We start from the raw sequence: 14,366 nt of genomic DNA, 5'->3' as shown, positions 1-14,366 counted from the left end.
ACACACGTGCCCCAACCTCCACAACACACACATACACACCCAACCCCCACACCATTGATCTGACCATTCTCCATGACAACCCATCTTTGGGCTATTTCCACAGTGACTGTCAGGTGGACGTGTGAGGTGTTCTCACTCTCTTACGCACACACGTGCACACACACACACAAACAGACTTCAGATTACGCTACACACACACACCATACTCATCTGACTTATACATAATGCAGACTTTTCATTCAGAACATTAACATGTTTTCTAGCACTGTGCACTCTCAGAATTGCACACACCAACCACTCAGCAGCAACAGCGTTGCAGTTCACCTGGAGTCGACTTTTTTCCTAATTCAGAATAAGGCCTTGGGGACTAGCCATGTTCAGTAGATTTGAAGGAAATCTATTTATGTAATCCACTTTTTTTTGTCTGAGAGCATATTGCCCGGGTGAAATGTGACTTTCTGTGTGTCTCTTGAGTGCATGCTTTTCAGTATTATGAAGTTAAAAAGCTGTTTTGTAAGCCACGTGTGTATGTGTGTGTGTGCGTGTAAGTGTTCTTTGAGTGTGTATGCTTTTTACTTGTGTTGTGTGCATTTACATTACATTTACATTTAGTCATTTAGCAGACACTCTTATCCAGAGCGACTTACAGTAAGTACAGGGACATTCCCCCCAAGGCAAGTAGGGTGAAGTGCCTTGCCCAAGGACACAACGTAATTTGTGAGGGTTTCGAGCCGGGATTCGAACCAGCGACCTTCTGATTACTAGCCCGATTCCCTAACCGCTCAGCCATCTGACTCCCATGCATCAGTGCGTACTGCATCCTTGTCACTTATGTTGACCTGTTCTCGTATTTCTTTCGGTCTCCAAGAGAAGGGAGGGATCGAAAGGGAGTAGTAGGTTAGAGAAGGAGGGAGTTTGTGGGAATGCATCACCGCCTGCTTCCGCTCTTCCCATCTTCTCCACTTCTGCTTTTGCGCACTCCATCCTCACTTCAGCCACACTTCTTCTCTTCTATCTCTCTCTCTCCACATCTCCACGAGTCTCTCCATCGCTCCACGGCTTTCTGACTAGTGCTCTTTTCTCTGTGTATTTCTTTTTGTGGCCATGGTGGGCTCCTGTGTTTCTTTCTACCTGTGTTGGTGTATGTATCACTCGCTGTCCATCAGTAGTTAAAGCCAACCAAGCAGCATCGCCATGGTTATGGTTTATACCCCACTGTCACACAAACGTTTCAAACAGGCCATGAATTTAACCCCTCCAAGTAGCATTACAGTGAAGGGACGAGGGGTTAATGACAGACCAGATAGGAATGGGCTCTGGTTTAGGTTATTTATGTGATTGGTGTTTTTTGGTTAGTTTGGTTTTGTAAGAGGTACCTACAGTATATGTTGTCCCGTGCTCATTTTTTCTGTGACTCGTGTTACAGTAAAGTGCTTTGTAAGACGTGATGGTAAGTTTGGATGTCAACCTGGGTCCAAAGACACAAATCTGAATCTCATAACGAGCTTCCAACTGTTGGTCTTCATTCGTGATTTCAACGCCTGCTAGTTGAACTATATATTTTCTTATTGTGGCCTTAATTTACATCCCCTCTTCTCCTACACTCCCTCCCAAACCTCTCTCTCTCTCACACACTCCCCTATCTTTTTCTTTCTCTCTTTCTATCACTCTCGCTTACTCGCCTCTCTCTCTCTATCGCTCTTGCTTGCCCTCTCTCCCTCTCTTTCTCTCCGTCCACCCACGCACCCACCCACACACCCTTTGCTAGCTGTTGGATGCTTGTGTGTCAAGTGTGTGTGTTGTCTTGTTGTGGATTGTTCCTGGGACAAATGCACTGACGCCTGTGATGATGCTTTATCTCCACTAGCTCCAGTGTAGGTTGGAGGGGCTTAAAGATGATCGCAGGAGCCATAGGACCTTCAGCTCTCGAGTAACTATCCCTCGCCCCTCCCGTTTTGGGTGCTGACTTCCACATGCAAACCAAGCTTTGTGTGTGGAGCTCACGCGCCCTTGCTCCGCTCACCCCTTTCCCTTCCCCTCTCTCTCTCTTTCGACTTCAATCTTGCTCTCTCTCTGGTTACATGCTCTGCTTTCAGTAGCTTTGTCTGGTGTTGCTGGATGTGTGTAGAGTAGATGTCGTAGTAGGCCGCTCAAGAAGTGTGCCTCTCTCTCTCCTTTCTCTCATTCTGTTTCTTCACTTATGCTCTCTGGTCTCTACTTGGCCTGTCTGGTCTGTGCTTTTTTTTTTTCCCTCTGGCTGGAGGACCACATCATGCTATGCCTCATCCCTTCGTCCCTTTCTCTGACCCTCCTGTTCCCACACCACCCCACCCCACGCCCCTGGTTGTGTGGTGCCTAATGGGGTTGTAGAATGGGAAAGGGAGGGGGGTGGGAAGGGTTTTCCTAAGCATAGCCATGTGTTCATTTCTCCCATTGGCTAAGGCTCAACACTCGTTTAAGGGTTCAGTCAGATGTCTCCATGGAGATGAAAGAAAGCAGGTAGTGTAACAGGCTGGCACTCCGAATCCAGACACAGGACAACAAATGAGCCAATGGATAGACCAACAGGCATACATTTAGCGAGAAAAAGATCAATAATTCAGTATGAAAATAAGTAATTCCACACCAAGCCTCTGCAGTATACCAGATTTTGGACCCATCTCTGAAACAGTCAAGCCGCTACAGTCTCATCATACATGCATCAACACATGCAAAAAGAAACACACTCACACAAATTACTTAGTTATTACAATGCATATGATCCATACCTCAGCCAACTGTGGACTTTATCTGACCTGGGTCCAAATGTATGAAGTTCTGTGTAAATTCATCTATAAAAAGAGGCATACTGAGAACTGGAAATCTCCTTATGTCAAGTTTTTCCGAAACTTCAAAGGCCAACGGTAATCCCGTTTGTGCTGATAGATCCCAATTTAGGCTAGACAATTTTAAAGCGTTAATTTAACATCAGGAGGGTTTATATAGGTTCATCCCATGAGAGTGGACCTGTATAAACACTCGACAAGTACAATGAACACTCCAGGTGATAAATTAACACTAAAGTCAGCTGTGTGTTGTGATTGTACACACGTGAACACCCCGTTCAAATCCTACATTTAGCCTTACATACGAAAAACAATACAAAAAAGTCACCAAAAAAAATGACATTGACAAATTGCAAAGAATGTGAAGTATAGAATTTAGTTCTGAAATACAAAGTTGGAGGAGTGCTGTGTTTGGTAACATTATTAGTGGGGTCACACACAAGGCCAAGGCTTCAATTGAAAGAATCAATAGCATCACTTGTATTTGAAGTATAAGTCACCAGTGGCCCAACTTAACATAACTTCATTCTCTCTATAAAAAACCCCCCGCCCAAACTGTATTTATTTTAAATTTGATAAATGGTTTTATTGATACATTGATATATGCAGTGCCGGTCCTTCCTATAGGTGACATAGGCAGCCTCCTAGGGCGGCATGAAGAGGGAGGCGGCAATTTCCAAAGTGCATCCATTAATTAACCCTCCCGCACTACCAGCAGAGGGCACCAACCGTGCCATGTCCGTGTTTTGGTTGGGGGGGGCCCGATTTGCGCCCCCGGGCGGGGGGGATGGGGGGGGTGATAAAGCTTGCCTAGGGCGCCAAATATATGAACAAGTTACCATTGAGTAGGAACTATAATGTATGCACGCACTTAGCTTTTCGGCCACTGTGTCACCATATTACACAAGCTTAAAACTGGGTAGCTTACACATGGTGTCTAAACTGTGCAGGGGTAAGCCGATTAAGTGCATACACGTTTGGAGGTCATTTTATGCGTACCAGCAGTTACACATTTGACCCCAGCTCTGCTCTCTTCCCACCCATCAGCGTTAAATAAACCATTACCTAGACACCACCATTTTGACCAAAACAGAATCACACCTCTACACGTGAACAGCCAAACTCAACACCCGACACTCAGTGTCAAGGCTCCAGATTCTATCTTCTATTTCTGATAAAAATAGAGTTACAACAACTATGGATGTGGTTGCCTTTGTCCTCTATATCTTTGAATTGAATGCAAATAATTTTCTGTAAGATAACGCCACTTTATTATATAACAACATTTCTATATTAATTGATCTGTGATTAATTTAACTAATAATTGCACAGTAAATGGACGTCAGTAAGACAAATGGTAGGACAAAGTGCAAAGTATTAAGGTGTGAGAAAGCTCTTCTATTCCTTTTGACTGTTCTAGAAACAACTTTCAAGCATGCCAACGGAAGCAACCTTGATCTCACGTTATCATTATTGTCATCCTTTTCTCTTTCACTCTCACTCACTCACTCACTCACTCACACACACACACACACACACTCTTGCATTTTTCTCCCACTTACACAATCTCTCTTTGTCATTCAAACACACACACTCCCTCTCATACACGCTCTCTAGGTGCAGTCACGATGCAGCAGCAAAGAAAATATCCTAAGATCAAGTGAGTACTCTCTCCTCAGACACATACCTGAAACGCAACTCAGAGAGCCCCCTACAGTTTGATGTATTTTTGTGTGTGTGCATCCTCGTGGTCACTTGTGTCTGTGACTGTACTGAAAAGTATACATTTCAAAATGTATCATGATTATATTAATGTGTGTGTATCTGAAATTCTGCCAAAGGTTCGTGTTAAGAATCATAATATGCTGTGGAAGTAGAAGTGTGTGTTTAAAGGAGAGAAAAATGGGTCAAGAGAAATTAAAGCTCTTCTTTGCTACAAGGCAGAGGTAGAGAGAGAGCAGCAGGGAGATTAGACATTTATTCCACCTTCCTTTGTTCCTGTTACCTTTGGAGTTATTGGAATGGTATTATTAGAAAAACATGGCTGCTATCAAGGCTGCCATCATTTGGAGGGTTTAAACTGGCTTTCTCAACCAAAGGTCTGAGCCTGCTCAGCAGTAAGCATTAGTTAAAAGCCTTGGCATAAGTTTAATATTTTTCTTCCACGACACTTAATTAAGGTTACAGTAACTACCATGTTTGTACATAGGAAAACCCCATAGTTAAAACATTGTAGGTACAAAATGATTACCGTGTAAATAATTGGTATTACTGTAAGTGTTAGCAGTATAGGTTATTGCAAAAGTGTAAGAAAGCAGAGTATGGGGAGGGTGTAAGGGGTAAGTGGATGTTGTAAAAGGGCAGTTGATGGTCTTGTTACCAAATAAGATCTATGTTAACATTTGCTTAACCCTGGAAAACCCAACCTCCCCATACCAAGATTCACTTGTGTTATAACTTGTACTGCTAAACCACAACTAACTGTAAGTCGCCCTGGATAAGAGCGTCTGCTAAATGACTAAATACATTGAAGTAAGTACGATGTTGTTACTAAAGGTATCGCTATGTAGTTGTATGGTAGTTAATGTAACCTAGATGTAAAGTGATGCCTCTTTTTATGTTTAATGCTCTTAATATGCATTTCAGTGTGTCTGTTTGTGTGTGTATCTGACCTGTCTCCCATCCCTGTCCCTCAGGTCACAGTGCGGTGGACATCACCAAGGTGGCACGAAGGCACCGCATGTCTCCTTTCCCCCTCACCTCCATGGACAAGGCCTTCATCACTGTGCTGGAGATGACTGCCGTCCTGGGTACCGAAATCATCAACTACAGAGGTCAGGATGCCTGGACAGACAGGCCCAGAGCTGTTATAGGTGGATTGGCCCATGATCTCTTCTTCTATCGTATACCAAATCCTGTGAAGGTTACTTCAGGTTCCATTTCAGTTTTCATTACAAGATTTAGAAATCCAAGTGTCTTTTACAGTCAGAGTGAGTCAACATTTGTATGAAATCAACTGCTTTCCAAACTCTTGGACAACTGAAGTTGCTTCTTGGGTGATCTATTCAGAGGTGGTCCAGCTTCATCTCTCTGTAGCATGAGCTAACTTGGCCAGCTACAAAGATGATGATATTTGGATGGACTGATCCAGATCCTTAAATGAGGACTGATCCATCCGTGTGGTCCATCTGTCAGTTGTAGGAGTTGATCTCTAATCTAAGCAGTGATTAGCTATCTCAAATGAACTCAGTAGCACTAATATTCTTCATAATACAATTTTAAAAATCACAAATCAAGATATGATATTAAGACATTAAGAGGCATAACAACATTTCTATAAAAGCTTTTCCTTTTCCTAACTCCAAAGGTCCGTGATTGGCAGGACAGAGGAGTGACGGTCTGTAGCATGACTACAGTCACCTCGCTGACTCATCAGGTTCTGTCTGCAAGCGTTGACGTCACACACTCACACTCACTGTAAAAAGCAGGTTCACATAAAAAGCACAACAGACAGAAATCAGAGTGTGCTGTGCTGGCCTCAGTCAGAAAGCCTGAGGGTCCTAGTAAGTCCCCTGGCAGTGCACATGTAGCATGGGCCAGTGGTGACACAGAGCTCACACACACACACATTTCACCACTCGTTCCTCATCTCGGAAAAGGAGAACCAATGACGCCCCTCGGCTCTCATGAGTTATAAATCAGGAGTGGCGGAGCGCTCCTATCTCTCCAAAGTGATATTTCATGTTGTTTAGAGGTGATTGTGTTACAGAATGTGAAGGAATCACAGCTGGGGGTGAGGTGGGTGGAGGGATAGAGGAATTAAATATTTAGACAGGGAACAGCTGTAACTTCTAGGTAGGAGGGGTAGTAGGGGGGGTGGAACATTTACACATGCATTCCGTGCGAGTGTACATGTTTGCTTTTTCCTCTTCCTGTGTTCTGCACCTCTCTTTCACCAACCGTCTCTGGAGGAGGGGATCCCCCACTGAATTGCTTCTCCCAAGGTTTCTTCAATTGTCTTCCTTGAGGGTTGAGATTGGTTGAGGGGCAGTTCTATGGGAATATGTGAAGCCCCTGTGTCATCACTTGTAAAAAGGGCTATACAAATACATTTGATTTGATTCCCAATTAGAAGGCACTAGCTATGGAAATGAACCTATCCTCTCCAACTTTCTACTCTAAGCCATAGCGTAGTCACAGCCTCCCCTCCCACCTATAGAGGAACCCTCCATGCCGTAGCAACGGGGTCAAGGCACAGTTCAAACCTGCACTGTTGTCTGTTCAATCTCTATCATCAGTGGAATAACTGACAGTCTCACAACAGTAGGTGTGGACCCTGTGTCTGCTGGGGCACAAACCCCTCTCACTTTTGACAGAAAGGTGGCATAAATCCCCAACATGTGTCCACCCTACAACCACCTCTGGCTTGTTGGATTGTCTGCTTCTGGAGGGAGCAGGGACTTCCACCCCTGTCCGCATGGCTGGCCTCTACCTGGTAGGAAACAGGTCTGGGAAACCACGCCACATCTCTATGGACACCAAGCCGTTTCCCTGGAAACCAGGTGAGCTACGGCCAGGGGTTAAAGTGGGCTAAAGCACTTTCAATTAATAAGTAAATGAATCTGATTAGCAGTTGACAAGCAACTTGGCATTTTTTCCAGCTGATATCATCAATATACTTACTCAACTAACAGTGTGTTGCTGGGCTATTGGAGAGATGTGGCCGGCTGATCCGAACAGTTGATATCCCAATTCACAGCCCAGGCATTGGCAGCGAGGAAAATACAAGTGAGCATTTGAGAGAGGTGTGCATAGGATTGTTTGATAAATAACAGTTGTAAACATGCAGAACTAAGGTCTTACTGTCTGAACTTGCGCAAGCGCTTCATTCCCATAAAATATATTATATGTGATAAAATGACTACAAAAAAGTGTTTAAGTACAAGTTGAATATCAAAATCATCAAGGTTATCAAACTGGATCACCATGTCAACTGGGTTCAGTTTAATGTTTTGTGTACCCTTGCTATTTACATTACCTGGGTGTTTTGCTTGTCTATGGTATACTAAAGACGAATTGCTTCTATGTTATTGGAATTTGGCTTTGAACATTTTACACACTACTTTTGTTTTATCAAAAGTGCTATGAGGTATCGGACCCTTGTCCTTCTTCGTCCTCCTGTACATCATACCAGGATGACTTGGCTCGATACACAGTTGTCACCGCAAGTCGTTAAAACAAACGCTTTAGTGTTTGCGATTGAGTACAAAAAAAAAGTACTGCGTCAATTGCGTAGTACTGCGTCATGCCTTTCACAAACATTAAACATTCAAATGAATTCCAAAGATTAACGGGTTAATTCCCTTAGCCCTAAAATCTATATTTTGTGTGCGCTTCTGCCAGTGTTGTAGTGTTCTGCCAGTGTTGCTGCTAGTATGAGGAGTACAAAGTAAAAACATATGTAAACAAAGGTGTGCTTAAAAGAAGTTCAGCTGATCACATAGCCTGTCCACAAATGAAACAAGTCCTTCGGAGATCACAGTACAAATCAGTTTGGGAATTCTTTTGAGGGGAGAAATGTTTCTCTGTTACACCAGGTCTTGGGGTTACCCCACCTGCCAGATCCCTCTTTAACCCTGGCTAGGGCACTGCCCAAGATGATGCCCAGGTGGAAAACACCCCCACACACCAAGAGACACCAATTGCAGGGCCTAGCTCTGCTCTGACCACCCCACAGCCAGAAACGGCTGTTTGAACTGGGCGTGGAATGCCACCCAAAACAACTGACCAGAGTACTTGTTGTCTCTCATGTCTTGTGACTTCACACAGTCCAGGATATCCACACGCACCAAGTCTTCAGTCTGCTGAGTAGTGGAGGATATTCCCGCCTCTTCCACCAACCCCTCCCGTCTTCCGTACACAGACTGCGTGCCTCCGATGCTGGTGATTTCTGCCAGGCCCACCATCTATCCTTCTATCTTTCTCTCGCCAGGCCCACCATCTATCCTTCATCTTCAGAATAGCCCCAGTGGAATACATTGCTGCTCGTATCATGGGTGTTGTGTGGTCAGTAGCTATAACTATGACTGTGCAGCTAGCTAGCAAACCGGCAGTTTTAGCTTCTGACATCAATTATGTCCTTGTAATTACAAAGGAAACTAGATTTGATAGACCTGTAGTCACGTTTAAATGCCTTCTGGCTTTATTGATCAAGCATTTCAAATGTCACTGTGTGCCATGACAACCCAAAACATATAGAAATTGTGTCACAGCTGTCACAATATTCAGTGGAGATGGTTAAGATGGTTGTGGACTTCAGGAAGAATACAGCCCCACTCACCCCCATCACCTTGTGCGACTCCCCAGTCAACAGTGTGGAGTCCTTCCGCTTCCTGGGCACCATCCTCTCCCAGGACCTCAAGTGGGAACTGAACATCAGCTCCCTCACCAAGAAAGCACAACAGAGGATCTACTTCCTACGGCAGCTGAAGAAATTCAACCTGCCAAAGACAATGATGGTGCACTTCTACACAGCCTCATTGAGTCCATCCTCACCTCTTCCATCACCATCTGGTACGCTGCTGCCACTGCCAAGGACAAGAGCAGACTGCAGCGTATCATCCGCACTGCTGAGAAGGTGATGGGCTGCAATCTGCCTTCCCTTGAGGACCTGCACACCTCGAGGACCCTGAGGCGAACGAGGAAGATTGTGGCCAACCCCTCCCACCCTGGCCACTCCCTGTTCCAGCTACTCCCCTCCGGCAGAAGGCTGCGGTCCATCAAGACCAAAACCTCACGCCATAAGAACAGTTTCTTTCCATCTGCTACTGGCCTCTTCAACAAGGCCAAGGACTCCCACTGACATTCACTCATTATTTAACCCAGTATCTGATTGCACTATTGCACTATGTGGACCACTCATGCTGCTCATTCTTATTCTTATGTTTACATATATTTTATTATTGTATATTTTATTTTATATTTAAATTGTTTTATTCTTATATTGTTTAGCTCTTAGAAATACTTAAACTTTTGTACCTTTACTTAATTTAAGATTCGAATATGTTTAGTGTTTGCACCTCCCTGCCACAGTAAATTCCGTGTTTGATTAACATACATGGCGAATAAACCGAATTCTGATTCTATTTTCACTGTACGATTATTGTGGCCAAAATAATTCACAATATGGATATTATTGTGTATTCGATATCCATCGAAAATTTGAAACATATATATAAAATAATGTTATCAGTCAAATTTACCTTTAACTTTGTGTGTTTTGTCTCTTTTTTTCCCAAATGAATTACACTTACATAAAAAATATGTTATTACAATGTTGAACCGAAAGAAACAAAAATCATTTAAGAGGCGCTGGTTAATTTACACAGTATTATTGTGTGTATTTTTTACTTGATATCAACATAAAAAATATGTATATCACGGTTATCATCAATACCGATATATCGCGACACCCAGGCCTGGACTGGTAATCTGGCCTACCGGGCAAATACCCGGTGGGCCGACGCACTTGGGCCCGATATTCCAATATTTTCTATTAAAATAGAAAATATTCTCTAACTTAAAATTGGCCAAACGACCGGCCCATAAAGCAGGGACATTGGCCCATTGGTTCATTTTCCATACTGCCACTGGGCCGGCCCAATCATATCTCTTAACAGGCTCCATCCCTCCCCCTCTGTTTCTTGTGTCAGATGCAGTGGCTCAGAGCCAAAAATCTGTGGATTAGGATGGAGAAACAAAAGCGCAAGGGCGAGTGGAGAAGTTGCGGGCCCAAAAAAGTACAAGTCTAGAGGTTGATGCCTCAACATGTTCAAAAATAACCAACATGTTTAGTGCTGTAGCTTCAGTTTCTAAGCCTTAGTACCTGACATTTTGCAAAAACAGGTGAACATAGAATATGGAGGAGAGGTGACTGGCCATGGCACCTGTCAGGCAGAGGAGCAGGTGTCTGACCGACCGATTGTGGTGGGCCAGTCTGAGCAAAAATGCCACTTTTAGGCTTTAGTTGCACATGCCTTTATGTCATGGTTTGCATCATAGGGCCACCATGTATAATGAGACAAATAAGAGATGCTGTTCAGAGATTGATGTATATCTCCCCTTTGGTTCTGGCAGTGTTGAATTGCTTATTAGAGCAATGTTGCACTCATTGAAAGAAGGTCTGAACTCAGAGAATGTGTGTGTGCTTTTGTTGTGTATGTGCGTGTGTTAATGTGTTGGTTTGTGTTGTGTGTGTGTGTGTGTGTGTCGATGTACAGTATGTGTTTGTGTGTGACTATGTGTCTGGGCATCTGTGTGCGTTGTCAACTGTATCAGACCTTCGATTTTTACATGAACACCCACATAATCACAGAAGAAAGACACACAGAGAGACTATATATAACCGAGCAGCAGCTTAAGGTATTTTAGAGCACAGAATTTTCCACCCACCCACTCTCTATCTTTTTCTCTTTCTCTCCTCACTCCTTTCTATTGTGTCTCCACGGTACTTTCATTTTGTCTTGGCTCTTTGCTATCTGGGAGGTAGGGATGTGGTAATATTATGGTTTATCCACAAAACACTTCATTGTGTGAGTGTTAGAATGTTAGACATTTTCGTCTGTGAGTATGTGTGTGTGTATGTTTTTGGTTAGGTGGTGATTCAAGCAGAGAGATCCTGATGAGAGGTGTCACACTCTCTCTAACACACAGTCCTTAGGCACATATGTCTCTATCTATCTTCATCAGAATCACATGGTCCATCTATTTCCCTTCCTTTTTATTCCTCTCTTTCTCTGTGTCTCTTTGACTTTCTCTCTTTCCCTAACCCTGTCTCTCCATCCATCTCAAACGTTCTCTTTCCCTTCCTAAATGTTTCACTTTTTGTGTTTTCTGTCGCTCTCTCGCTTGCTTCGTCTATTTCTCTCTTGCTCTTTAAATAATCTCCTCCTCCCTTTCTATACTCCTTCTTTGTCTCATCTCTTTTTCTCTGTCGCTCTCTACAGATGGGATGGGTCGAGTCCTTGCTCAGGACGTATATGCCAAAGACAACCTGCCACCCTTCCCTGCCTCTGTCAAGGATGGTTATGCCGTGAGAGGTCGGCACCTCAGCCCTTCAGCTAACTCATGCTAATGCCAGCTAGCTCAGGTCACACAGCCGAGCAGCAAATACTTCATGGCACGCTAGCTCCCTCCAAGCTGACATTTGTGCATTCTACATCAGGAACCACGGCCCACCGAAACAAATGACTCAGCTAAATGACACTTCTCCACATGCGCACACACACGCACACACACTTTATTTCAGTAGATCTTTTTAATTTCAGCGGCTGACGGCCCTGGTGACCGCTTCATCATCGGAGAGTCCCAGGCTGGAGAGCAGGTCTGCCCCCTCACACACACACACACATACAGACACACACACACAGTGTATCACAGACCATACATTCTGAACTCAGTGCATACTCCCAGGCCCACAAACAGTCATTTTATATAGAAATTATGTATGTCGCTAATATATATTTTTTATGTGGGTGGTGAGATGCCTTCCTATAAAAATCTGTAAATAAATAAATAAAAAATTGTTAGTCACTGTAATGCTAAACATACTGCATCCATAGCCATCAAAGCAGGGGCTTAAAGTAGACGTGTCACAGCACATGCTAGAACCTGCCTCAGATTGTTGCCTGCAGATGTCCATTGACTGGCTGGAGCCTTCTGTAGTAATACTCACACACACATACACACAGACTAGCAGACAGGTGAGGTGGATGACGAGTAGACTGAGAGGCTCTACCTGAGAGAGATGAAACCGCCGAGGGTATCAGCTGACTGAATTAGCTCTTCACCTTACGGCCCAAACTACACACGCACTATCATGCTCAACCGTTTTCCAATTTTGTCAACGCCAAGAGTTCAGATCTTCGCCATATAATCCATTGCTCTGTTGTTTTTGAAGTCTCTAAACACAGCAGGATGTTATCTTAATGGACTGGCCAGGTAAAAAATTGGGATAGTTACAGTGCTATCAACCTCAGACTCAATAAGGGATTTTGATTTTGAAGATGTCAGGACACTATTGCACACTTGGGGAAAAAACTTGCTGTGTAACAGAATAGCTTAATGTGTGTGTTATGCTATTCGTTATGTATCCTTGTGTGTGTGCTTGTTTCCGTTTGTGTGTGTGTACAGCCAACCCACACGGTGATGCCCGGTCAGGTGATGAGGGTGACGACAGGTGCTCCCATCCCGTGCGGGGCCGATGCCGTGGTGCAGGTGGAGGACACGGAGCTGCTACGCGAATCTGAGGACGTGAGTCTCACCTCTGACCTCCGACCCTCACAGCACTGAGTAAACACGGGGGGCCACTTCCAGGGTCCAGAGGCTACTGAAACAGACAAGGTCTTTTGCAGGGGTTTACGGTCTGGGGGGAAAAGACACGTCATTTGCTTAAATCAATCTTTCTTGGGGACACTCCTTTCTGGGGGATAAGGCAATTTTGGTGCAGCACAAAAATAACAGAATAGAAACATGCTGTACCTTCAACCACAAAACACAATAAACAACAAGTAATAGTCAAGTTCGCAAAGTGCAATGAGTAAATGGAAAAAAAACTAAATGTCAGAATATTGACAAATATGATGTGGACTATAGTTCATGGTTGATGGCACATACTTCCTTAAGAGTGAAGGGGACAGCACCCATGGCTCAGCCAGGATGGAGGTGGCCTTCTTAAACAGCTGTCTGTTATAAAGAGCAGAGAGGCTGAGCTGGGACACCTCTGTAATCTCTGAGCAGGTGGTCCTCTGTAGCTTAGTCTTGCTCCTCACCTCTAACAAGCAGAGAAGGACGAAGGTTTTTGATCAATTCCACTGTTGGATATCGTAAAGGTGGGCAAAGTCTGTTTTGTGTGATCAGGATTGTTGTTGTCAGGGTACGGAAGAGCTGGAGGTGCGGATCCTTGTGCAGGCTCGCCCCGGTCAGGACATCAGGTGTGTGCGTGCGTCTTTGTGTGTGTGTCTGGTTCTGTGTCTGTGTCAGACAAAGTTAACAGTGATTTCTCATGTCTGTTATCTGATGTCACTTAATACTGCTGGCCTATCCCGTCAATGAGCGTGTGTGTGTGTGCCACCACCCCAGGCCTATAGGTCATGACATCAAGCGGGGTGAGTGTGTCTTGGCCAAAGGGACCCACATGGGCCCCTCGGAGATCGGTTTGCTCGCCACGGTCGGCGTCACTGAGGTGGAGGTTCAGAAGTTCCCTGTAGTAGCCGTCATGTCCACAGGCAATGAGGTAAGAAACTAAAGCATATACAATGTGTTTGGGGGGGGGGGGGGGGGGGGGGGGGGGGGGGGGGGGGGGGGGGGGCTGGAAGTCCACATTACTGCTTTCACCCATCTAGTGAAGCCCATCATCGTTCACAAGGGAGAAATCCTGAGGAAAGAATACTTCTCGATTCACTAGTCAGTTGGCTTCTTGCCAACCTTAGAAGTAGCCTGTAAGTGTCAAATGTGTGTGTCCCTACATGGCAGTTTCAGAAC

General features: G+C 44.5%; 1 protein-coding gene across 1 annotated transcript in view; it reads left to right on the top strand.

The window, feature by feature from the left end:
- The window catches only part of gphnb (gephyrin b), an 86,664-nt gene that overhangs the window by 68,515 nt on the left and 3,783 nt on the right, over positions 1-14,366 (top strand). Inside the window, 7 exon segments of the mRNA XM_047021649.1 lie at positions 4,443-4,485; positions 5,522-5,659; positions 11,831-11,923; positions 12,152-12,207; positions 13,017-13,136; positions 13,758-13,816; positions 13,965-14,118. Coding sequence (XP_046877605.1) covers positions 4,443-4,485; positions 5,522-5,659; positions 11,831-11,923; positions 12,152-12,207; positions 13,017-13,136; positions 13,758-13,816; positions 13,965-14,118 — 663 coding nt within the window.

Source organism: Hypomesus transpacificus, chromosome 6 (assembly GCF_021917145.1).
Source record: "Hypomesus transpacificus isolate Combined female chromosome 6, fHypTra1, whole genome shotgun sequence".
NCBI lineage: Eukaryota > Metazoa > Chordata > Actinopteri > Osmeriformes > Osmeridae > Hypomesus > Hypomesus transpacificus.
Note: the sequence above shows the minus strand (reverse complement) of the source record. Positions and strands in the feature narration are given on the sequence as shown.